General features: G+C 35.7%; 1 protein-coding gene across 6 annotated transcripts in view; it reads left to right on the forward strand.

Annotated features, from left to right (window-relative positions):
- Positions 1–26,827, forward strand: part of LOC149565304 (uncharacterized) — a 187,644-nt gene extending 160,817 nt beyond the window's left edge. For 5 of the 6 annotated variants that reach the window (XM_089818838.1, XM_089818835.1, XM_089818836.1 and 2 more), the window contains one exon: positions 26,025–26,827. In XM_089818838.1, the coding sequence (XP_089674964.1) occupies positions 26,025–26,645 (621 nt within the window). In that variant the 3' untranslated portion in view covers positions 26,646–26,827. The remainder of the gene's footprint in view (positions 1–26,024) is intronic. The other variant, XM_089818840.1, reaches the window with a different exon arrangement.
- The last annotated feature ends 757 nt before the right edge of the window (positions 26,828–27,584 follow it).

Here is a 27,584-nt window from a genome sequence, read left to right on the forward strand (position 1 = left end):
GGACTCCTTGAGAATCCTTGTTTGGCGCACTGTTTTATTTTTAGTATCATTCGTTGCTTACGATATATCCTTATTTGCGTCCATATCTTGCGATAATGAAAGAATAGATGTGATAGTATTATGTGCTAACCATTGAAAATGTTATAAATATTATAAACCTTATATTAGCAATAGTCTTAAGTGAAAAAGTAGGTTTAAATGTAATCTTCTTTAATAACCATTTTGTAGTGCTCTTTCTGACCTTAGTTACTTATTTATGATATTCGACTATATAAGAAAAGGTATCTCGATAGGCAAGTTTACGATCTCCATGTTTCAGGAACATTGATTTCTTTACTAGCGAAGAGTTAATAATAAGTCTCCTTGTATCTCTATCGTATTCATATGGTTATATTATTTCGATCTCTCCTCTATGACTGTGCTATCAACTCCTTCCGATCATTCTTAATGGGTGTTGACTAAGATAGATGCGCAATTATGTTGCCGAAAACTATTTGTGAGCATACATATGCACGTGTGTTGTGGTAAAATGTTATGCTTTCCCATTAATATTTGTAATGCTGCCTCACATAGGCCCACATGGGCTTCTGCTAAAATAGGACCTACTGCATGCTTCATTGCCTTCTTTCAATTTATATACTTACATTTGAACTAGAGATCGCTGCAAATGTAATAGTGCTGCCATTTAATTTTGGTATGTGTGTTCCTAAAGCAGAAAACTCTTAATTTATAATGAGTATAAGCCATGAAGAGACATGTCCCATGAAGGGACATGTCTATTTGTTAAATTGCTAATTAATATAATAGAAAATCATAGTTCTGTATGTGTGTGTGTGTGTGTGTATCATTATTATATTAATTTCTTTCATAATAATAAACTTATATCTCATATATAATGAAACACGTATCTATAAATTATCTCATATATTATATGTATAGGTTTATTTGACTAAAGCTACCAAACATCAACAAGGGAAAACCTTGGTGGGGATCTAACGCACAAGATGATGTACTCTGTTAAAAGTACTGTTCGGTTAGGAACATGAAAAATATAGAAAAGTTGCACGTACATGCAAAGGCGCTTACAATCAAATAAACAAGGCACACTGCCCAAAGTACATTGGTCACATTACAATCTCAAATCCGATGCTCAATCGATTTCACTGATCTCTTTACAATTATATCAAGATGGACAAGAAGTCCATTATAAAAGAGCTGGCAAATTGCATTTTCAATGCTGACAAAGTTCAAATTAAGTACAATCTCTCTCTGCTCATATCATCCTCGCATACTTTCACATTACATATCTCACACACATTCACAATTATAAAATGATATCTCATCACAATTACACAGAGTAAACATCTAAAAGGTGTAATAGTCGAGTTAGCATAATAAAAGATATAAAAGATATGCTCAATCACCAATGTGATCCAAAACAAGTCGTTTAGAACTTGGATAATCTTCAACCCACAAATGTGCTATACAAACACAATTGTAATACAAAGAATTGCAACACATTACTTCATCAAATCGATTAGGACCTAAATGAAAAAAAACATTGACACGCTACCAAAATATTAATTCTGATCTCCTCAATCAATGTGGATCACCAATGCAATCATCACATGATCCTAGAACACAAATAAGCAACATGAATGCCATCCAAAACCTTCACAACATCTCTAGCATGAAATCCAAACTCATCTCTTGCATAGAACATCAAGAACACTAAATTGCCGAACTCAGTCAAATCAAAAGATAGCTTCTTGTACTTAGTGGCAAGGCATAGTTCAGAGAATCACCCTAAAATTGCTAGAATTGCCGGTTTGGTGATTCGACTCATGCTTGGTGATTTTTTGGAGCTGGTGAATCGAATCACCGATTTATTGTCATGAATCACGTGAATCGCCAATTCATGCGATTCATGCAAAAAAAACATGAATCGACCTGATGAATTGGCACAGACAGCCAAAAGTGAAGACATTCTTTTAATAAAACCACATGTTTTTAAAATATTTTTTTTTACCATTCCTCTTTGTTTTAACCCTAAAGGACCTTTTAATTGTTTAGCATGAGTAGAAGAGAGGATCTTCATCTTAGATTCTTACATACATTTATGATTTGATGTCTTATGGATCTTCATCGTACATACATTCTATGATTTGAATCATTATGATCTTATGATTTCTACTTACTTCAACTACAACCTACAATTTACATTTTACGTGTAACATAGTTACGTATGTGATGGATTTATCATTTATGTTCCATGTTTATGTATTTTAACTTCTATTTGATGGTGTTATAGTGTGTTTAAGTTATATTCAATAAAGGGTGTATGAAATAAGTTTTGAAGTGTTAAAATCTCTAAATTTTCAAGGGTTTTTAAATTTGCCGATTCGTGGCCGATTCGATTTTGATTCATGGCCTATTCACGATTTGATTTGACCTTGCTGATTCTGATCCAATTCCGATTTTCGTTACTTTGATGGTAAACCATAGTGGCTACCGCAGCAAGGACTATGGGGGAATGCTCTCTAATATTTTCCAACTGTCACTTTTTAGAGCCATCTTCAAATTTCCCCCTAGTTTAGGCTATCATGTCTCTTCAATGTGCACAATATGCTTTGGCATCTTCCATATCACTTAGCTCAAAAGGTGCATTTTCTTTCAAAATAATAGATTTTCAATGTCTGCAATAGTATCACTAATGTTAATGTTTTGTGGTCATGAGACACCTAAGTAGTTAAGAATGCAGCAGTGAGGCTGAGAACATTTGCCAATTTTGATTGGTTCACTACAAGCAAGAGCAAGAGGGAAAGCAAGTGCAAAAACTTTGTGGAATATTGGATAATTGCATAGCCCTCATCATTTAGATTGATTAGGTTCAATATTAGTTTTTTCAAGAATTGGTAAAGGCTTCATGTTGCAGAGAAATAGTTATAGATTTGCATTATTTCATGGACTTGTGTTTTCGCCAAAACATGCCAGGTTCCCCTATATAAGGATGTTTCCAAGACTGGAGGAAACACCCCCCTAAAACACCAACACCTTTGCCACCTTTGTTGAGGACACTGTTGAGCCACTTGATATATGGCAGATGCCGTTACATACTGATTACAATCTTCAACTTTATGGAATTAGTTTTCTTTTCACGAGGGACTAACATAAATGTAATATTGCAGATTTTGCCTTGAAGATTTCAATTCACCTGAATTCGTACATAAGATCAATCCCCCACCCCCCCAAATGCTAACACTATAGCTTCGTTGGATCTTGTTGTATATGTAATATAATGTATATTATATATTATGCATTATATATCTTATATATATAATATATATATGATATATGTAATATAATATGTATTATATATCATTATATAATAATAATAATATAATAATATAATATAATATTACATATATGGTTAATATATTAATATTATATATATGTTAAAGATAAATTATGCATATAGTTATTTATAAACTAAATGGTGATTAACTATAGAGACATGTCTCGTCATGTCTCTTGAAGAGACATGTCTCCTCTCATATTATACATATATGAGATCCAAATTTGCATTTGGAAATCATCAATTACAATGGCAATGAAAATAAATTTGCAGATACGATCTCAGTTACTTTAACATGGTATCAGAGCATAGGCTGCAAATGTAAGAAAGTGATTAACATTTTCATCTCTACAAAGGGAGTCACACATCACGGATTATTAAGTGTAATAGAAGAAAAAAAAAATTCGAAAGAGATATGACAAGTGAAGTGGCTATAATATTCATTTCGGGGAAATACAGTTAGACGGAAATATCAAACACATTGTTTAGACTTCTGTTCTTATTCCAGTAGATAGAAATGAAGATTGGACATAGGAATAGGGATACAAATGAATGGAGATCAAGTCAGCATCAAATTTGGCATCACATGAATAGGGAGGAGTATCTTGATACTATAGTGCTTCTTTTACAGAAAATGTCTCTTTCCGGATGACCAGCAGAAGAAAAAACATCCCAGAAGAATTAGGAGGAGAAAAGGACACTAAGGATGCATACATACCACTCAAAGTGGACAAGATGACTGCTCAAGAAGTAATAGGAAAAACTGAATAAGTAGTGAGAAATCAAAGATCTTCAACCAGTGCCTAGTAAGGAGAAGTCAACAATAATAAGATTCCATAAGTGCTACCTAATTTTCTTGTCAGCAGCAATGACTGTTTCTGCAGTGATGAGAATCTAAATCGTGACGAGACTAGGACGGAAGAGAATTCCAAATAAAGGAATTCAGCAAGCAATGGAGAAGGCAAAGATATACAATTGGTCAAAGACAACATTGACGTGGATATAAGGAGGATTAAATCATAATAAATTGGCAACACCTTATAAGGTGAGACAAAAAGAATAGAAAAGAGAAGAAGTAAAATGTAGTGAATAACTTGTTGAATGGGAAGATCAAGGGAATACCAAAGTAAGGCACACGTCAAAAGAGTCATAGAAGGATAAGGACCAATTTAGGGAGAATGATATTAATAAATTGAAAGAGATGAAGGAATCTATACTGAACAATGCAAAAGTTGGAGATAATATATTTTAGCCTAAGTCAACTAGCAGTAAGAAGCGACATATTATTGGTGACATGACACAAAAACAGTACTGACAAATAACTGTACCATTTCCCACAAAGAAGAAGCAGTATCGTTATACAACAAATAAAGATGTATTGTCATACAGTGTGAAGTCAGACTGCATAATCTCGGAACGGTTGTCTAAGACATGCAGATTTAAAAGATTCACAGAAATAAGAAAATAAGTTGTGATCGTGGAAGAAGAGAAAGGAAGTCCATTTCATAGATGCGTGATAACTAGAATTGGTTGAAGCAACTAATACGGTTGTTGTCATAAGAGTAGAGATGGCAGAGAAGAATGACTTTGCCATCAAACACAAAAGTAGGCAAACCTTCAAGGAATAGAAGAAATATTCTGAAGTCAACTCATGGATAGCAAATTCACATAGTAATAGTGGGATGATACAACACAATATTGACAGATGTACAACAACTATTTACCAAAGATTGTTGGCCGGGAAAAATGTTACAAAAGATTGCAGCGTAGTCTTCTATATGTGAACATGAGTTCCAAAATTTATTTTAAATTTTTTTTCAAATATGGTTTGCGAATGTGAGAGTTCATTTAGATATGGTTTTCCAATATGAAAGTCAGGCTTTATAAGGAAATTTCTTTTGGAAGGTCGTGACAACAGTAACAACAAGCATAATATGGAAGTATTTAATAACATGCAAGGTTACCAAACAGTTGCTATCGACAGTTTCCTCAATATCTTTAGAATTTACAGAATAGACAACAGATGTTCCACACAGGAGTGAATCGTTATTTGTTTAATTATAAAGGATGACTCATAATCATGATGACTGTAATCTGCCACTTATGACAGTAATCTGCCAAATTAGTGACGTGTTTGAAAGGAAAATAATCTTCCATCTCTGTTATGACAATCGTTGGAATTAAGTAGAATTCGAAAAGTCACAATGGTCAACCATTATGATTAGTATATAAACTTCTTCCAAACTCTCTAAACAATTCAGCATCGATGAACAAAAGAGTTACATCATGGATAGAGGTTATGTTTGGCATGGCAGTTAGATGACAGTTTATAACCTTTTCAAACTTCCTACCTACAGTGCTCATCATAATTATTCTCTTCATTTGAAAGGTGCTGAAACTAAGCTGAAAGCTTGGCTCAATCGCTTCTATTGCATCTTCCCACATTGCAAATAGACCAAGGTTACAAGATCTATTATAACATAAAGAAGTTTCTCACAATTGATGTGATGCAAAATTAATTCATGATGTAAGAATGAGAATTTTACATTATCCCAGATCCTAGACTGAGGAACGAGGAGGCGTAAGTGATAGGAAATTCGATCAATTTCCAAATGAGATCAAGTGCCGGAACTATTGGAATATATTAATTTAACTGAGACATGGAAATGCACAAATAAATGAAACATTAATTATGGAGTAGATCATGAAAGGACAATATGCCTATTCCTATCGTTTTTTCAAAGTGAACACATTTCTAGTCCTGCATTGAGTGATCAGTAGAGTGAGATTTTTATTTTGGTAAGGAACAATATTAAAGTTTTCTTTTCACATTCTTATGAAATAAGTTACATAAGGTTGTTATATCATTAACATAGTTTTATCTAATAATGAGCTTTGATAAATTTGACATTATTAAATTGATCATTCTTGGGTATTTTATTTATCTAATCTATTGCAGTCCCTCTTATTTTATATATCTATATGAGCTATGTGCCTTGATCTTGTCCTCTGAGATTGTTACTACAGGAAGATGGTGATTGAGAGAGTCTGACATTTCATTAGAGACAACCTTAAAAGAGAGAGAGTAGATAGGTGATGTGATTCAATCAATCTTCAGTGATCTCAATCATATTGATTCAGAGGGAGTAAACCATGTTGTGATAGAATCTTCAATGATCGATAAATTGTAACAGTCAAGAGGACTTTAATTCATGCAACTATGTGATCTTAATCATCTACGATATATGATAAATGATAAATGATACTTGACGTATGAATTGTAGAGTCATTCAAGTGACACAATCATACTCAATCAAGATATTGGCGTATTGTGGACGAGCTTATGTTAGCTTCTACTATTAAGCTTAATGAATGGTCGGAGCTTCAATGGATGAAAAGAGCAAGTTGGAACTTAGAAAGAAGTCGTCAAATTTGATGTGAAAGTGTTCATTAATATAAGAGTGGTAACTTTACATTGTGGGGGGGAATAATAGACAATGTTTCGTTCCCACTTGAACCATCCTTAGAAAAGGAGATGTTCCATGACCCTCACGGGCAGATAAGTACTTATATCTTTTACATTTATCTATTTTTTTATTTGTAATTCTATACATACTATAAGGGTCATTTGCTTTGATCTTTTCCTTTATGTTTGAGGATATTCTTACGGGAAAAGAAGGTTGGTACTTCAATATGCTACCAAATATTGTACAAGACTAAATCTAAGGATAGTAGTTCAAAAGACCTTGATGATCAAGATGGATAAAGCGTGGCTCTTGATGTAAGTATTTTTGATGATTGAGATTATGAGATTCTTCTACATTAAGAGGGAGTATGACACTTCTCCGAAGGCAATGCTGGAGCATAGAAGATTGATACTTAGAGGGAGTCTAGAAATCCATATGGGTGACTGCATGATGTTGATGGGCCTACTCCTACATATATCATGAGGGATTGATGAGTTTGACAAGCATGCTTGGGAAAAGAGAGTTTCTGAGGAAGTAACAAGAGGACTTGACAACCCAAGATCAATATTCAGAGGGAGAAATTTTGAGATGCAATCTCTTATGGATGATATCTTCTCTATGAGGAGAAGTTCTAAAGGGAAATGTTGAATTGAAATATTTCAAAGGTAAAACTTGATATGTTGAATATTTAATTTCAATATATATCTGGTTATATAATTGTTGTTTCAGATATGTAATGAAATGTGACGATCTTTCATTGGCATATGTAAATAGACGGTAATCATTGTAAGGTGACGATCTTACATATGATAGGCCTGTTATCATAGTTCTTTGGGCCGAAATCTACCGAACACCATGATAACAAACAAACAGAAGGTAATCTTTGTAAGGTGATGATCTTGCAAATGATAGGCCTGTTATCATGAACATCTCTAGACATTGCTTAAGTGCAAGTAGAAATCATGAGCAACAAATTATCATGGACATCTCTAGACATTGCTTGAGTGCAAGTAGAGATCATGAGTGTGTCATGGACATCTCTAGACATTGCTTAAGTGCAAGTAGAGATCATAGGAAATATTTTATGTTGCTAAGAGATTCTAATATACATTATGTTGATTACATAATGATTTTGTTATTTATAAACTAAATGGTGATTAACCATAGAGACATGTCTCTTTATGTCTCTTGAAGAGACATGTCTCCTCTCATATTATACATATATGTGATCCAAATCTGCATTTGGAAATCATCAATTAAAATGGCAATAAAAATACATTTGTAGATACGATCTTAGTTACTTCAACAATTTTCAAGGAAGATATTTAAGTCCCAAAATTTCAATTCTCGTATTGAAGACATCCAAGTTTCAAGCAATCCATTTCAAGGCATTCAATGCATAGTTATAAGACTGCAAGTCTAGAAATGAGTCGACTCTTGCATGGTTTTCTGACCTTGAACTTTGACTTTGCTGAGTCGGACCGAGTTTGGGCTGACTCGCCGAGTCATCCAAACTCAACTTACTTGCAAAGTCTTGGGCCCAAGACTCACGTGACAGTCAACAATATAAATTAAAACAAAAGTAATGATTAAAAAAAGTAATGATTTTCTTTGACTTTTTTGTGTTTATTGCCTTCTCTCAAACCCCAAAGGAGCATTTATTTATTCTCAACCACAAGGAAAAGTGAAAAAAGGATTGAGAAAAGAATATTGGGTTTAAGAAATTAGACCAACAGATTGATTGGCTTTCAAATACCGGTTGCTGATTGTTTGTGAAAGTTTGTTGCTTGCTTGCATTCACTGATATAGGCTACTTTGGGCCTTAGTCTTCCAGGCTCTAGCTTTTATTTGGTGTGTGTTAAACTTTTTATTCAATGAATTTCATATTCCACGAATATTGTAGACATTTGATAGTGAGACTAATATATTTTGAATGTGTTATTTAGTTTAACTTATTTCTTTAAGAAATTCACATGTATAGTTATGTGATAAATGTAAACTTGTGTATTTATGCAAAGTAGCTTCTATTTATCTCATTTATTGTGTCTTTGATGTGAATTTGTTAAATGCCGCGTACAAAAAGTTTTAAATTTTTAAAAATCTTTAAATTTCTTGGTTTTCAATATGCTAAGTCCTTGCTGAGTTTTTGCCAAATCTAGATGCCCGAGGCAAATCTGAGTCTTCTAACTATCACTCAAGGTTCATGACCTCTAAGATCAAAGTTTATGTCTAGAAGGAATATTGTAACATATTGAATTTCCTCCAAAAATCCAAGACCATAGCCACATAGTCCAGTGTGAAGAAATTCTAGAATGACAAAATCATTAAGGTAGTCTAATCCATTTCAAGAAGGTGAATTCTCAAGAAAGTTCATGGAAGGGAAAATGGAGAAAGTGATATAACTTCAAAAAAGGTAATGAAAGTTGGATGTTGGTTACGAAATGATCGAATTGGAAAACACCCTAACATGTTGACACAACACCTAGTCACTTCCATGAGCCAATCAAAGGTCTCCAAGTCAAAATTTGTAGCATTTAAGGAAAATAACCAAGCAGAAACTATTCTGAGAAAATCAGCATCTATTTCTTAGTGGGAATCTTGTTCCATTGATGGGTCAACTTTGACCACTTCCCCACTGAGTGGTTGTCTTCTAATTGGTCTCTATGGGCCTGCTCATTCATTGTAGATTCTCTTTCTATGCCCTAACACTAATTAGCTCTGAGGTGGTAAGATCTGGGTGGGCCATTGATTTTGTTTTAATCGTGGTCACCCATTGTACTCTGAGACCTATACAAAAGATAAACTTCTCATTTGTAAAGCATGGAATGTTAGAGATTGTTGTTTAAGAGCTATCAAGATAATGAAGTTGTGATTGAATTTTGGTGGTTCCTTGAAGTATTTTGGTGTTTGTATGATTTCTTTATTCCTTCACTAAGAATAGAGTTGCTATCAAGTTGTTATTTGTTGAATAAGATCTGATAGTATTGTTATAGTGAAATAGATATTATTAGATGATTTCTAATAAGACCTTTTCCTTGTAGATGATTTTTGTGTGTTATCTAAGGTTGCTCTTGCGCCATAGTTATGCCGCCCTAGGGGACAGGGAGACATTGGGACGAGAGGACAAGTTTTCGAGCGGGGGGCATAAAGGACCCTCAATTTGGGGACAACGGGGGGATGACGATAGGGGATGAGAGGTGGGGGGGGGGGGGGGGTGTATATTCTTTATGCTATATGACAGCTATGAAAATATGTATAAAATTGAAAATATAAGACATTTAAATTTAAAAATACTGATTTTTTAAAATTTAAATATTTGAACATTGCATTGTGATTAAACATTGAACCATAGATATTAGAATTCTAAATACTTGAATCAACAAAGCCATATAATAATGGTCACGGATATCAACTTTTCGAAAGTATGAGTATCTCATCAATGATCCTTTTTATACTCTTTGTACTTGGGTAAAAAAGCACAAATTCAGTGGATGACAAAATAATTGATCTGTTTTCTAATATATATGTGTATGTATTAATATATGCTAAGTTATATTGGTATGTATGCATGTATGCTATGTGCAGATCAAGATAGTTTATATTATCATCCAATTTCTCTGAATGAAGCTATTCATCAACGATGTCAAACTAAAAATCAGCGTCCTTTCGATGCCCTGTACAATCAACCGCCCTAAGAAAGAATGGGCCATTTGAGCATGTAACTATGATATTGAAGAGTGGACGGTTCCTAATGTTCATCTGCCCATCCATGATAATGTTGCATCTTGACTCCTCCCAAATTGCCCTCATGTTCTCCATTGTTTGATCTTGGCACACTCGTTATCCAAGATAATAGTCCTCAACTTGTGTTCACCTGGTAGCACAAATGATGGTCCTCCCCCTTTCGCAACCTTCTGCAGCATCTCCTTATAATAACGAGATTGAGCTATGTGAAGTGGTACAACATTAGGAAAAATGAATCTACCAATGGCTTCCTCTATCTCCTCTTTCATGTGTGCAATAAATAAATCTGCTATGGGGTTACTTTCAATTGTAACTTTTTGTTTCCCCTTGCCTAGTCCTACTTCAGCCATAGCACTACAAGTGGAAGGTCCCGAGTTGCTAATGTGAGTGCTGAATAGATTGAATCTGTTGCCTACCAGATAAGGTAGTAGGCATTTCAATCTCTATGTCATCTGGAATGCCCAAAGCTTGCTGAATTCAATTCTATAATGCAAGTTTTTATTGCAGCTCAAAAATTGACATGCTCCAATGGTGGCAACTCTGCAGAAGGGGCAACCCCCTGACCAATGGCTTTCTTAAGCCTTGACAAATGAAACACATTATGCACTCGACTACCCTCTAGAAGCTCAATCTCCTAGGCAACCTCTCCCACCCTGTGACTCACTCTGTAGGGACCATAAACTCTAGGCTTCAAGTTCTCTGATCCGCTCTTCATGAGTGATGACTGTCTGTATGGTTGTAGCCTCAAGCAAACCATATCCCTAACTTCAAAGCTGCACTCTATTCAGTGCTGATCAACATACAATTTCTGCTGGTTTTGGGCTTGCTATATTTTCTCCTTGAGCACCCTCAAGATATCCTGACAATCTTGCAAGAAATCTTTGGCTTTGGGCACTCTACTATCCCCCAAAACTAGAGCCATGAAGCTAGGTGCTTCATAACCATACAGTGCCATGAATGGAGTCATCTTGATGGACATATGATAAGTGGTGTTATAACATTACTCTCCCATATGTAGCTATTTGACCGAAGCTTTCTGTTGTGTAGTCACATAATTCCTCAAATATCCTTCCACCCATTTATTCACAATCTCTGTTTGCCCATCTGTCTACAGATGATAACTAGTGCTAGGTGTAAGATCTATGCCACACAACCCAAACAATTCTTGCCAAAAAGCACTCATAAATTTACTATCCTAATCACTGACAATGAAACTAGGTAGCCCATGTAACTTGAATATCTCTCTGAAGAAAAGATCTGCCACCTGTGCTGCTCTGTAGGTCGATGGAATAACAAAGAAGTGAGCAAACTTTGTCATTCGGTCAACTACCACATAGATGCAATCTCTCCCCTGTACTCATGGTAACTCGGTGATGAAGTCCATAGAGATACTTTCCCATTTCCTATTCAAAATGGGCAAAGCCTGTAACAACCCTGCAGGAAATGTGTGCTCTCCCTTATTCTGCTGACAAACTGCACACTCCTTGACATGCTTCTGAACATCATCCTTGAGCCCTTTTCATGTGAATTGCTCACAGATCTTCCTGTAGGTCTTAAAGATCCCTGGATGTCCAGCTGTAGGTGCATCATGAAATGCCTTAAGTATTAGCTCCCTAAACTGTGATGAAGGAATCAAATATATCCTATCCTAGAACTTGATCAATCCGCCCATCACCACATAACGATAATCCTGTATGGTGCCTGCAATCACTCCATAAGTCCAAGTATCCCTCACATACTCTGCTGTAATCTTATTTCTCCATTCTCCTGTAATCTCAGCTAGAGCACAAACATGAGGTTTCCTGGATAAAGCATCTGCCACCACATTCTTCTTATTTTTGACAAACTCAATGTCAAAGTCATAAGCTTGCAACTTCATAATCCACTTCTATTGTCTATCATTCAAGGCACGCTGGCTCATGAAGTATTTGATGTTGTTGTGATTAGTCTTGATAACAAACTTCACCCAAACTAGGTAGGACTGAAACTTGGCCAATGCATGCATAATGGCCAACCTCTCTTGGTCATGGATGGAATAGCTCCTCTCCACTCCATGGAGCTCCTACTCTCAAAAGCAATGGGATGCTTCTCCTACATCAAGGCTACCCCAATCCCATCCCTTGACGCATCACAATAAAGCTCAAATGGCTTCGTGAAGTTCGGTAGAGCTAATACTGGACATGGCGACATCACCTTTTTGAAATGATCAAAGCATCTCTGAGTTGCCCCGGTTCATATGAAGGCCCCTTTCCTAGTAAGGTCTGTCAAGGGTGCAACGGTCTATGAAAATCCCTTAACAAATCTCTTAGAAAACCCGCAGAGACCAAAGAGCCCCTTAAGCTGTGTGAGGTTCACAGGAGTAGGCAAATCAACAATAGCTCTAATCTTTTTAGGATCTACCCAAACTCCATCAGCGTTGATGATATGCCCAAGGTATGGTAACTCAGTCAAACCAAACTCTTACTTAGATTCCTTGGCATATGTGACTCTTTCTCCAAAATGGACAACACCATCTCAAGATGTTGTAAATGCTCCTCCCAAGTCTTATTGAAGACCAAAATGACATCAAAGAAAATTAGGACAAATCTCCTAAGCTGCCCCTTGAATACCTGATTCATGCAACTCTGGAACGTATTAGGGGCATTAGTTAGCCCAAATGGCATAACCAAAAACTTGAAGTGTCATAGTGACACTGAAAGGTTGTCTTCTCAATGTCCTCCACCCTCATCCTGATTTGATGATACCCTAACCATAAATCAATCTTCATAAAGAAGCATGCACCATGCAACTCATCAATTAGCTCATCTATCTGCGGGATGGGATATCTATTCTTAATAGTCTTCTTATTTAATGCCCTGTAATTGATGCACATGCACACATCGTCCCATCCTTCTTCTTTACCAATACTACTGTTTAAGCAAAGGGGCTCTTACTAGGCCTGATATGCCCCATCTCCAACAAATCCTTAATCGCCGTCTCTACCTCATCCTTGTGTTTCTTAGGATGATGATAGAGAGTAATCATAACTAGTTTGGCTCCCTTCTCAAGCTCAATAACATGCTCTATCTCTCTATCAGGACGAACCCCATGCAGAATCTCGCCAAAAACTTTAGCATGCCTATGAAGTATCTCTTGGATATCTAGTGGATGACTCTTCATGTGTGGCTCTTGCAAGGCTGGAAAAGTGAAACATTTTGCCACCCACTCTACTTCATCATGCCGAAATAGTCTCTACATTCTCCTCAAGGAGATTACTTTGCAATTCCCCTCTGAAAGTCCTCTAAGTACAACAGTTCTACCCTCATGTTGGAACCTCATCTCTAATTTTGTTAGGTTGAGTGTGAACTCAACTAGTGAGGCCATCCATGTCATGCTGAGGATGATATCATAATCTCCCATGTCTACTACATAGAACTCATCCTCCAACTCATAACCATCTCCAAACCTTATATGAAGGTTAGATATCTTCCTAGTGCATAATAATTTGTCACCGTTCGCCACCATGACCCTAAATCCAACATGCTCCTTGGTTTGTAAACCTCTCTTGGGTACCAATTGTGCATCTATGAAATTATGTGTAGTCCCAGTGTCAATAAGTGACATCACTTTTTGCCCCTGGATAGTACTCCTAACCTTAAATGTGATTGCCTTCTGAGCCCCCATTAATCGTGCCAATGAATTCTCATCCTCAGGAATGCTGTTCTCCTCTGTAGTGCTACCCTTGTCTGAATTAGAGTGCTGATCCTCCCTCTTTGATTGTGACTCCTTTGTTGAGAAATACTCTATTTGATTTGCCTTAACCTTGAGAGGACACTTATAAGTCCCAAGGCTCTCTGCAATGAAAACATAGCTTCTTCCTCCTCAACTCATTCAGGATGTCATTATCCAACTTATTATCCCTTTTTGGTTGAGCATCCCGATAAAAATGTTTTTTATCCTCCTTATCCTTCTTCATATGTGAATCCCTAGGTTGAAATCTGCTCCTAAAAGAAGGTGCTAAGTCACGAGCCTTCTTAGTAGCCTCCTGTAATGTAGCTGGGTCATGCCCCTTGACCCAACCCCTTAAGGGATCTGAGAGCCCGTCCATAAACAACACTACTAACCTCCTCTCTGAAATATTTGTGACCAACATAGCTAACCTTTGAAATTCACTAATATATGTCTCAATTGATCCCCCCTACTTGACTTGTGCCAACTCCTGAAATTGTAACTCGGGATCCTTGGTATCAAATCTGTCTATGAGCCTCTTAGTGAACTTCTTGTAAGATGTGATTTGATTATGCCCCAAGGTTACCATGCCATGGTGCCACCACTCATGCGTTGGGCCATCCAAATGAATAGCCGCATACTTTATAGCCTCCTCTTCAGGCATAGAATTCAACTAGAAGTATGTATCTACCTTTTGCACCTAAGCTCGTGCAGTCATCTTCCTTGAAGCATCATAATAAGGTAAAGAAAGTTTTCCAACTTATTTTCTCAACTCAAAGTTTTGATTCTTCCCTTCTACTCTAGGCATGTGTCTCATTCTCAAGTCCATATAATCTTTAAGGGAAATGTCTGTTTGAAACTCCAGTCCAATAGCCTCCTAGTCCCTCTTGAACTAATCTTGTGACTTGATACTCTATGGTTCATTTATTGGTTGAACCGGATCTCGGGGTGGGAAGGTGGGTATAAGAGGTCTCGAGCTCACTGTTCGAGTTGGGCATGCAACGTGTCTAAAGTTATCAGCCTCATTCCCATTGTTGCCATGTCTATTATTATCATTAATGTTATTCTTAGGACTGTTGTTTCCTTAGCCTCCATTATTATCATTGCCCCTATTGTTATTGTTTCCCCCATTGTTGGCATCACCTGGATTAATATTGATGCCCATTTGTCTAGCGATAAGCTGCAACATCACATTCATTCACCTATTTTGCTCTTGCTACATATGCTGCCCCTACTCTAATGTATCCAATAACTATTTGAACATTACCTCCCCTTGATCTAACCCGGTATTCCCGCCTCTGCCTAATCCTGTATTGCTATCATCTCGGTCACCCATATTGCTGTCCTGATCAAAGAATATCTCCTTCATGTCTGTATGACTGGATTGTATGTCAATCTGCACGGATGAACTATGCTGTTTGCTATACAAGTCTGAAATCCTATTTTGTCTTACTCTAGTATTGCGGAAATTATAAGGCCCTTGTCACATGCTGAAACATAAATGTTTAGCCTATTTTTTAATTTCTGATTTTAGTGTTTTGACATTTTGTTAAACACTTTTCCCTTTATCCAACTGTTCCAAATTCCCTAGAAGACCTCCACAGGATGATTGGACTTATAGCTCTAATACCACTATAATGGGCACCCTTGAATTCACCAAAAAACTAAACCAACTGCTGAAAGCAACAACTGCTGAAAGCAATTATGTCAAACAATTTGGATTCAACTTCTTATTTCTCCATTTAATGTTTAAACCCCTTATAACTTCGGAATCAAACGTTTATTTGTTTGTTGTGTTTTATGCATGGAATGAGAATCATACAACATAAACAAGAAAGAAACTACAATAATATGCAAAGTGGACAATGAACTGCTGCCGATAAAATGTTATTTTCAGAATTTAATTAAATCAAATACATGGAAGACTATCAACTTACTAATTACTCCAATATCATTGGCATAAAACTCCAGCCCATGCTTTCAAACTTGCTGCTACAGTGACGTGAATAGTATCGTGTGAATAGAGCTGCGTGAATAGTGTGACGTGAATAGTGCTGTTACAGTACTTTTTCTTTCAAATTGTCCACTACCTTCATAAAATCATTCCCTCAAAGCAGCATAAGCATCGAACAAGTATTGAAGAAGATATGAGCAAAATATCGAATCTGCTTGTAGCTGAAAATGCAATCAAATTGCCTAATAGTCAAGCTGATAGCAATGGATTCCAAAGGCCAAACCCCAAGGGAATGATGTCTAGAATGTCACAAGAGAGAATAGACATCCTCTAATGCCAAGAACGGATCTGCAACTCACACACCAATTTCTTCTCATATTCAACTTGCCGAACAAGGGCCACAAGCTCTCCTTTTGATTTCTACTTCATAGGGTCGACCCACATTTCACAAACAATGTGGGATAAAGTGCTCTAAAATAAAATAAAATAACACCTTATGTCTCCCTTGGGCTTCCTTTTTCCAACACACAACCCAACATGAATAATATTAAAGTAACACTTTATTATTTTCACATTTAATTTAAATGTTACTTTAATAAGCTTTGGGCATTAAAATAAAATAGTAATTAGGCTTGGAATAATATGAGTGATAGCTTGTTGGAAAAATCTCATCGAGGAACATCAAATCCAATCACTAATTTTGACATCGCCTATGCCCTGTTAACTTACTAAAAATAGTAAGTTTTCCCAACACCATGCAAATCAGCTCCGTTTTGGTTTGAATTGGAAATAACTAGGCCAAAACATCTTAGGATCCCACTAACCTCTTCGTTAGCCTCCAGGACCATGTAGAAATAGGTTAACGGTCACACAATTGGACAATTGCTAAAGTGTGGACATTGCAGAGAAATGCCACGAATAGGGTGGAGGGTAGCAATGACAATCAGATTTTTGAACATCAGGAAAGAAAAAATAAATAAAATGAATTTGATTAAGTTTTTAACAAAAAAAATGAGATATGTTCTCATGTCCAAAAGAATTATTCAGAGATGTTGGGACAAGGTATAGCAATTTCATCTTAATGTACCAGCTAGCTCTCTTAATTTGGCAGGAAATTCAATCTACGAAGGTGTAGTAAATTTTGTGATAGAAATAGCGATTAATTGCACCCTCGATTGAAATTTTTCATTTCTTGGCCTGCATGGTATGAGGGTTTTGATTCAATTAAACAATTTTGGAGTCCATTTTGAAAAAGAGGTATAAGCCCTAATTTGATACTTTCGTGAACTATGTTTGGAAGAAAATATGGATATTTCATTCCCTGACAACAAGCTTAGGGTTTGCTTCCAAAGGAAACCTATAGAAAACACTATGAAAGTCTATAGAAATCTACATAGAATGAGGAATTCTCAATGACCGCTGAGAAGCTTTTTACATTTAACTCCGACTAGACTTGCGTTATTTGATAAAGCTCCATTTTGGTCAAAATCTAAGGCAACATATTCCGAATAAATATCTGATATTTGCAAAAGACCCTTCGAGTCATTGTTGTGTCTTGTGCTTCATCATTAGAGGCCTGCGATTACACAAACAGGGCATGTGTTGGGATTTATAAGGCCTGCAATTTCTTGCTATGGGCCTACCAATTCATGTTGATTTTTTTCCATTGTCACGTATGATTTGTGAATAGTTGGGAGATGGTATATGCCCATTCCACGATCAACGTGGACAAGGAAATTTTTCCGTAGATTTAAAAACATGGGTTCTATGTTAAAATATTTTCTTTCTCACAATAGTGAAGGAGTGTTTGCAATGTGTAGCGTTTGATGAAAGAATAGAGAAAGAGAAGTGTGTGTAGTAAGGCAACAAGGGTCTGAAGCAGTGTTACTAGCCTCAGACTCGGCAAGCCCAAATCAGGCTCAGACTTGGACTTGGTGGCCAGACTCGGCATGGATCCAACAATTAAAAACCCATGAAATTCAAAGATTTTTAAGGATTTGAAGTTTTTTTCATGCATCATTTAGCCAATTAACATCAGATCTATGTTACCCCAAGTTTCCGGGACGGGGGGACGGGGAAACGGGTTTCCGGGACGTTTTTTTTTTTGGCAAGAACAGGGGACGGCAGGGGACGGCTATATATATATATATATATGTATATTTATATACATATACATATCGAAATTTTCAAAAATATTCATCAATTCTACATTCACAACAAAAATGAAAATGAAAATTAGACTTCTCTCTCATGAGTCATGACATACATTAAAAAAATAGTATTAAAATATCAAAAACTTTAACACAATAAATATTAAATATAAATTTTAGAATACTTTAACATTAACATATATAATATTATCTTAAAATAAATAAATATGGATAAAACCAAACTCAGAATGAAAGTTTCATTATGAAACCCATCCTTTTGCAGTACTGTACATCAGGCCATTAAGAGCACAAATGAAGAACAGCAAGACCATACTAAGACTCAAGTATGCTTATCCAGGAGTTTTAAAATAGTAAATTCTGCTAAAAACTGAACTGTTACAATATAAGAACATCGTGACAAACATCCTGAGCACCAAATTTCTGACACAATTATGCTGAGATATTCCCTGCTGGGCAGAGATGTTTGGCATATCTTTCTCAACATCAAATTGGATATCTTATCCCAAAAATGTTTAACCATGAAGTTAATTAGACAATGTCTCTTAAGCTGATAGATGTTCTTGAGCTAAAATTTAATCATAATTTCATAAATTTATAACTCTTTTAAAGTTCTTTTTAATAGACATTTTTAACAGTAAATATAGGATGTTGCATCCATCTGGATTTGATCAATCAACTAATTGATCAATGATCTCTTTGTATTGAAGAACAACAATTTGAATCCTATCTGGAATGAACATTTTGAGTTCGAGGTTGAAGATGTTGTCACACAGCATTTAACTGTAAAGATTTATGATGAGGAAGGGGTCCTTCAGGATGCAAAAATAATAGGGTGTGCTGAGCTGCGGTTGAAGGAGCTAGAACCAGGAAAACTGAAAAACAAATGGTTTTAAACAACTCCAAAGAAATCATTGCAAGCCTGTATAGATGACTCGCAGGGCCCTAGTTTATGCAACCAGGTCTTGAATAATGCTTGCGGCTTGCCAGACAAGGGGGAATTTTTGCAGGTCTACCCAGTAGATTGCTTCCCCAAAAAAATTTAAAAATAACGCCCAGCGATTTTTATCATTATCTTGACATTATGTGAGCTTCCCACAATAAAATCGCTTCAGATTAATGGTGATTCAAGCCCTAAAAAACATGCTGGGTGTTGCCTAGCCTTAGACGGCAAAAATAGGCATGATTTGCCAAATAAATCACCAAGCCCAACCCCAGCAATGTGTAGATTAATTTCGCCCTAGATAGAGATGACGAAATGAAAACACCCAATCTTCTATAGCGTCTGATAAAGTCAACAACCAAGAGGATAATATACTTGCAAAACTCGGCTCTTGAGTCTTCAACAAACTTGCAAACTGCAGACCAGGTGAATTGCGTTGGATCTTCAACCCTTCAGCTGTCGGGAATGGGAAATGAAAATATTTCGTTTCCTTGTAAAGTTTTAAAGTTTTAAACAATAAACATTAACAAACATAAATCTACATAAAAAACATTAGAAGTCATTTTCTAATATATTTGAAGTTCAGGAGGCGGCTTATTTAATTTTATTATTTTTGTGGTAAAAATTAAAAATCGGGAACTTTTTTGAAAGTCCCGGAAACGTCTAGGAAACAAAATTAAGTCCCCGGGACAGTCAACAAGTTTCGGAAACGTGTTGACCGTTTCCGGTGTTTCGAGGACGCGTTTCCGATTTTCCTCTCTAGGTGGGGACGGCTTGGAAATGTTTCCTGTCGTCCCACTGTCCTCGAAACTGTCCCCGTTTCCGAAACTTGGGTCTTAGAGGTGGAAATGCGTTTCCGGGTAACATAGCATCAGATACACATTAATTGAGAAAAATAGAAGCTACTTTGCACGCATCCACAACTTTTCATAGATCACATAAGTATAAATGCAAATTTTTGAAAGAAATTGCGTAAATTTAAATTGAATAACATAATCGAAATATAGTGTTACTGTCAAATGTCTATAGTATTAATAGAATATGCAGTCCATTGAATCAAAAATTCAAAACATATATCAAAATAAGGCTCATAGTAGCCTATTTCCTACGACTATGCATAAGATAGGTCATGTAAGACTCTAAAGTCTAGAGCCATCATCTCTCCGTGTGTGAAGTTGAACCTCAGTGACATGCTCATCATGATCATCCTCCTCATCCTCATACTCATCCTCATAATCCTCATCATCAGAGTCGGATCAATCTCTCTTGGCCTCAGGGTCCTACACTGGGTCTCCTTGTGCTCTAGCCTCCTCCACTGCCATTGCCACTATCACTGCCTCTATCCTTCGATCCACCTAATCAACCCACTCCAAGCCTTATTTAGTGAAGACATGATTATCAACTTCCAACTTTAGTTTGACCTCAAATAGCCAAAACAAGTTGTGCGAGATAACACTATTAAAGGCATGCTAAATCTTGAAATTTGGCTAAAGTTGGAAGTTTTTGAAAACCCCCAAAATCTATAATCTGCATTTTAACTCCTATAAAGTTGAAAACTTTCTCAAACATCTTGACGATATTTATACAAATATAACTTAAAGTATAAGAATTTTATATTTGTATAAATCCTCCTACCCTTAAGCTGAAAAGCTTATTATTTTTCATTGGTTGATAGTAGAGTCCGACTAGTAGGACTCGGCGAGTCAACTATGGTAGCTACCTCGGCGAGTCAGCCAAAACTTGGTCAGGACTCGGTCGAGTCCGAGTCCAAACGCAATTTGCCTCGTTTTTCCCACCTCACCACAAAATTTGCTGAAGATAGCCTCTTGTTGACCATTTTTTCCCATAGAATTTTTAATTCGATTTCAAGGGTTTTTGCAATCCAAGCATTTGAGATCGTGGATAAGCAGACCGAGCATTTATAGGTAGTTGGTGGTAGAGAGTATAAGTTACATTGCAGCAAATTCTTTGACAATATAGAAAGATGGACATCATCCAACGAATAACAATTTCTACTCAACTTATCATCTAATATCTAAATCTGCATTTTTCTGAGTCTCATTTCAATCGATCCATTTTTATATCCACTTGATAATAATTATTTTATTCTTGTTTGCAAATAATAAGCAATCAATTGGAAAGTTAAATTGTGATTTGTCTGAACTCTAACATATCACCTTTATTTTATGATATTGAGTTTTACTTGTCAAACACTATATTGTTATTATTATTGTTATTTTTGTGAAAATGAATCCTGCGTTTTGTTCAATCTATGCAGACTAGGTGTCTAGGGAAAAAATTGATAGACAATGTTTTATCTTTTGGCGACTAAAATATGCCATCTCCTTTACTATATATTGATTCTAGACTTGGTTCCCTAGAATCATTTTGAACTAGTAAAGAACGAATTTGATGACGAGGGTTGGATTATTGTAAAATCTAAACGGTCTAGACAACAAGAAGTACCATTTAATCCCCCAAAAACTCAAATTCCTTCCCACCCTTATCCTCAAAATTCACATAGGTCAAACTGCCCTTTACAAGAAGATTGCGATGGACTTTGTCTAGACATTGTTTGGATTCTAATCCTTTCATGCATCTAAGAGATCCAATTCCGAGATCGCCATTGCCTAAACTCAAATCAGATGGATGGACTCTATGCCAAATGGACAGGAATAGGTACAGAGGTAGAATCTATTGTGAGATGGTTGAATGAATCTTATGATAAGAAATTAGAAGTAACTATCTTGGAAAATGATTTTCGTTATATTGCTTGTTGTAGCACCAGTTTGAAAAAAGAATTGTTATTTAAACTTATGCCCTAGTTTTCAAAGGCAAATCTTTTAGAGTCCTTGATTGATAGCCTTTCTTTGACCCGAACAACCCAGGCTCCTTCATAATAGATTAGGCTGTTAATTTGCCTAATCTCGCTATTGAACTACTAACAAAAGAAATTCTTAAATTAATGGGTAACAAGTTAGAGAAATATGTAGGTTTTGTAGAAACAAAATGGAGGTTCTCGAGTCCAATTATCATAGCCAAAATGAATGCCAACATTTGTAATCCTAAGATTTTAAAGATTTGCATTAAGGGAAGGTCACCCAGGATAGAACCAGGATTCGTGGAAGGATCTTTCATAGAGGACCCTACATCAGCTTATCTAATCTCGAATTAGAGCCCTTCTTTTCCTTATCCTCCTCCAAACATGCAGATTGTCCTTATTAAGGAAAAGGGAGGCTTTGACTTGGTGGAATCCTCTATAAGAGATGATTTGGAAGAGAGAGACATTAGAGAAGCTGCTCCCTCACTCCCCTCTGTTATAGTAGGATTTGTTATATCTACAGATCAAGGAGGGGAGGCTTCAAGATTCATAATGAATACCCTCTTTGAACCAATTCAGATTTAGAATAAGCTTGAATAAGCTTGTAATTCTCATGCTATTGCTTGAATGAGCACAAGATTTGTAATCGATGTCAATATTAAAAAAAATCCAAGTTGGCTTAAACTCAAGATGTAACTTTGCTACAAGACTCTCATGTTACACGGTCGTGGAAACCCAAGTGGTAATATTTGACTATTGAAGATCTATACAAATCTTAGTTTCTTGCTTCAACACAACAATCAAAGAAACAAAACACCACAACAATCAAAGAAAGAAAATGTCGCTTCAGATGATCATGTTTTGTAAAATTTAAAGGCACTATTGAAGATCTATACAAAATCTTAGGTTCTTGCTTCAACACAACAATCAAAGAAACAAAACACCACAACAATCAAAGAAAGAAAATGTCACTTCAGATGATCAAGAGTCACAGTTTAGAATCCACCTTCTACAATGAGACAAATACAACCAATAGAAGATAAATAGTCACAACTTAGAATTCCACAAAGATGTTCATTATGATATGATACTGGAATAGGAGAAATATCAGGCAAAGGTTGACAAATTGGTGAGTGATGGAGCTCAAGAGGAACTAGAAAATTCATCTTTTAGGGGAACCTAATTCTATTTTTTGATTAATCATTGGAAGCGTATTGTTTAAGGTTACAATCAAAGAATAATCATGATTGTTGTACCTGGCAAACTTTTGTTTTCTTAGTGGAAGTATCAATGAGTTCAAATGCTTTAGATTGTCCACTATACTAAGAAATATCTGCATCTTTATTAATTTTGTTTACTCCATTTTCTATGAAGATGCGAAACATCCAAAAGCACAATTTCACCTTTGGTCTCAACTCAAATAAGGATTCTGTAGATGTCACACCTTGCAAGGTTTTGCACAAATATCTGTTTAGTAGATATATTCACCTCTATTGTGTTTCATGCACTTGTTCATCTCCACAACAATTCTTTTTTCTTGTTAACCACGCCATTTTGTTGAGGGGTGTACGCATTGTCTCTAAATGCATTTTGTCTCATATAGTTCTCTTGGAAGTGAACTTGCCGTGATTATCAGACTTGAAGATTTTTATGAATCCATTCTTCTGTTTTTCAACCAATGACTTGAACTGGACAAAATTCCCAGAGCAATTATACTTATTCTTCAAAAGTATACTAATGTTTTCCGAGATCATAAACCAGCAACAGAATATACCTTGTAACAATGATTGTTGTTGATTTTTAGGATGGCTCACAGATATTTATTTGAATGAGATCTAAGTCACCTTTGCATGCCACACCATTTCATTAGGAAATAGCTTTCATATTTGCTTAGCATAGAGATTCCCACACACTGTTTTATTTTGGTAGATAGCAATCCATTAATCACCCTCACTGAATTCTGTGTGAAACAGTAATTTTTTAAATTCACAATTCTTTTACTTTTTTGAGTTTGATGCACATTTATCAGGCTTTCTCACAAATCACTATTAGAATTGGGATTCTGAACCCATGTGACCAATTTGTGAGGAATGGATAATGTCTACAACATTGAGGCTTCTCTACAATAATCTGCAAGGTTTGAAAATCCTTCTAGTTTATGCTTTGAGAATTATTCTATCACAGACATTGGTCTGCGATCGTGAGTATCATAAGACTCCAGATATTAATATTTTGACCTATCAATTTTTCATCTTTGGGCAAAATTATTTTAATAATTGGACATCGCTAGGGTTTCAACTTTAACTAAAAAGCAAAATTTGGGCAGAAAAATTCTTAATTGCAGACTGAAATGATGTAGGCTTTCACAATATTTTTGCAGAATCTTGTGCATTTCATATTTTAGAAAAAATAGAAAATTAAAAGTGTACCCAAATTTCCCATATTATGGTTGATATGTTCATCTCTTGCTGTTCATCCACATTATAGATCTTTTTAACAGGTGCTCTTCCTGTCTGAACCTGCATTGATTACTGATTTCTTTCTGCGGCTACTCTTAACACTAGGGATTTTGTTAGTTGGAAATCCATTAATCACCCTCACCCAACTCTGTGTGAAACTTCAGTTTTTCAAATTCGGAAATCTTTTAACTTTTTGAGAAGTTTGATGCTTGTTTCTCAGGATTTATAAAAAATGACTAGTGAAACTGGCATTTTGAACTCATTGGATCAATTCATGAGAAATGGACAGTATCTTCAATAACCAGGCTTCTCTAACATGCTTATTGATATCTGCAAGATTTGAAACATTCTAGTTTATGCTTTGAGAATTATTCTATCAAAATTACTCTGCTCAGCAATGGGGAGTATTTTATGACTTGAAGATGTTAATGTTTTGGCCTGTAATTTTTTTAGCTTTTGTTAAAATAATTTTAATATTGGCCATTGCTAGGGTTTCAAATTATGAGAAAAAAAAAAAAAGTTGACAGTAAAATTATCTTGCAGACTGATATGTAGCAGGCTTTCACAATTCTTTTTTGGAATGCTGGGCTTATTTTATAGTTTTGAAAAACTAGAAATCGAAGACAATGTATCCAAATTTCTAACATCATGGTTCATATGTTCATCCCTTTCTGTTTATCCGCACTGTAGATCTTTTATATAGTCCACTCTTCCTATTGATTTGAGCCCTTTTTTTATTGTGATGAATAATAGCCTCCCATGAATTTGTCCGTTCTGCCGAGGGCCATCTGAGTTTTTCCTAATAATTGTCAAGTTAACGAGGTAAATCTAATTCCTGTTTATCTGCACTAGTTGTAATTTCAAATGCAGTCAAATATGCATGATAATATGAACAATTATGCTGGCTTAAAATTGGGTCATTCTGTTTCAGTGACATTCTTGGAATTGTTTGAACACCTCAGTCATGGTTTTTAGCTTTGAATAACTGTACTTAATCTCCCTTAATGAAGTATTTTTGTACAAATCATTAGAGGCAGAACAGTCTTGACTATTAATCATTGCCAAATCTTTCTTTGTTTGTTTCAAAATATGAGTAGTTATTTCTTTCCTGAAATGCAACTGTGATGATTGTTGGCTGAATATTCTGATTATCTTTGTTTTTGCATGCATGTTTTGGCATAGCTTAATGTATTCTTGTAAATTGTAAACAAAGTTGGATCTTTATTAATGCAGGCCAAACGCATATTTCTTTAATACGTGAAGCAAAGTATTTCAACTACAGGATGTCTGAAATTTTTCTAGCCTTATTAAATTAATCTTTATGTTTTGTAAGGTTTTTTCTGACAGTTTTGTCCCTCAACTTAAATAAGGTTTCTGAATAGCATTTCTTATGTTATCCAAATAGGTTGTCATCCGATGTTTGAGTGCAATAGCCAATGTAATTCATGTATGTGGAGGGGATTTTTTCATCCGCCGCTTCAAAACTGATTGCTCCCATTTTTTAAGATTGTTATCTAAGGGGCTTTACCTGAGTAAGGTTTCATTTAAGACAGAAAAATCTATGCTGCTTCCTTTTAGAAAGGGTAGCAATCTTACTGACCACACAGACATGGCAGAAGGAACCTTGCTTAAGGTGCAAGAAGCATTTTTTTTAATGATCACAGCTATTGCAAATGACAAGAAAAGTGCTTGTGCTCTGGAGGCAATATTCAAACAGATAACTGGGTTGACTGTGGGTTTTTCTTGTGGTAGTCGAACGTTGGATCAAGCCGCTACAGATGCCTTGCTTGGTCTATCAAGCATCGATCAAGATTTTGTTTGGCTGCTTCTAGCTGACATTGTTTACTCAGAAGATGGCAGAGAGCTACCAAATCCTCCTTGTACTGGCTTGCCAGAGGTTGCTCGGCTTCTCCCAGAGTCACACCAGGAATATCTTTGGGTTCAATATGCAGGTCAAAATTATAGTTTGACTGCTGATCCTTTACTGGCAAAAAAACTGCTGGAAAAGATAGATGCTTTGCCATGAGCTTGAGGTAGGGGAGCAGATGTAATCTTGTAAATTGAGCACTGAATAGATGTAAATACATTTCATTATTGTCAAGCTTCTCAATTCTTGGAAGTGGTTTCAGCTTAATTCTTTGAAAATGTATAATATATGTACATGTAACGTTTAAATGTTGGAAGCATGATAAAATGTGCCTTTATATATGTTGGTGCAAGGGTCAAATTTGGGTAGGCTTACAAAACGAGTATATTTACTTCATTTGTTAGTGTTCTTGAGATGTCTGTTGATTAGTTTTATATCAGTGCTGTTCAGAAATGTTTTTTTTTCTTCTGTTGTTTTATTATTAATATTTACTAATCGAGGCAGAAACTCTGCATTTGTTGACATTTTTTTCCTAATGTCTTTAATGTAGTTTTTCCCCACCTTTTTTTCCAATATATGAAGGAAAGTATATTTATATGATTGAAGTTTTATAGAGAGAAATAACAGTTCAGGCTACCATTTGTTAGGAGACGACCAAGATATTAGTTTTGAGTTTCACAACCTTAATGTTCTATTATTAAGCAAAAGTGAAAATGCTTTAAGCTAGAAAGTGGCTGTAAATTCTATGGCTGACCACAGTAATCTATTTATGGTAGGCAAATTTTTAACACTAATTTTCTGAGTCAAAGCAGTATCCAAGCATTATGTTTAGCTGTTCGATACAAGCCATCAGCTGTAATTGCAAAAAAATGGGGATATGGTCACATCATGATCTAATTTTGTCATATTATTACTAGCAGCTACTTAAATGAAGATTATACTTCAACACCTCCCTCTATGATTTGCTTTTTATATGAACATCAACAAAACAAGGGTGTTGTACCTCTTGAAAACAAAAACCTTATGGACAACTAACAACAGATCAACAATTAGAGCATAGTAACAACACTCTTAACTGAATATCAAAAACAGACTAGC

This window comes from Cupressus sempervirens, chromosome 3, assembly GCF_028749045.1.
Source record: "Cupressus sempervirens isolate cs-2001-9-10 chromosome 3, ASM2874904v1, whole genome shotgun sequence".
In the NCBI taxonomy this organism is placed as follows: domain Eukaryota; kingdom Viridiplantae; phylum Streptophyta; class Pinopsida; order Cupressales; family Cupressaceae; genus Cupressus; species Cupressus sempervirens.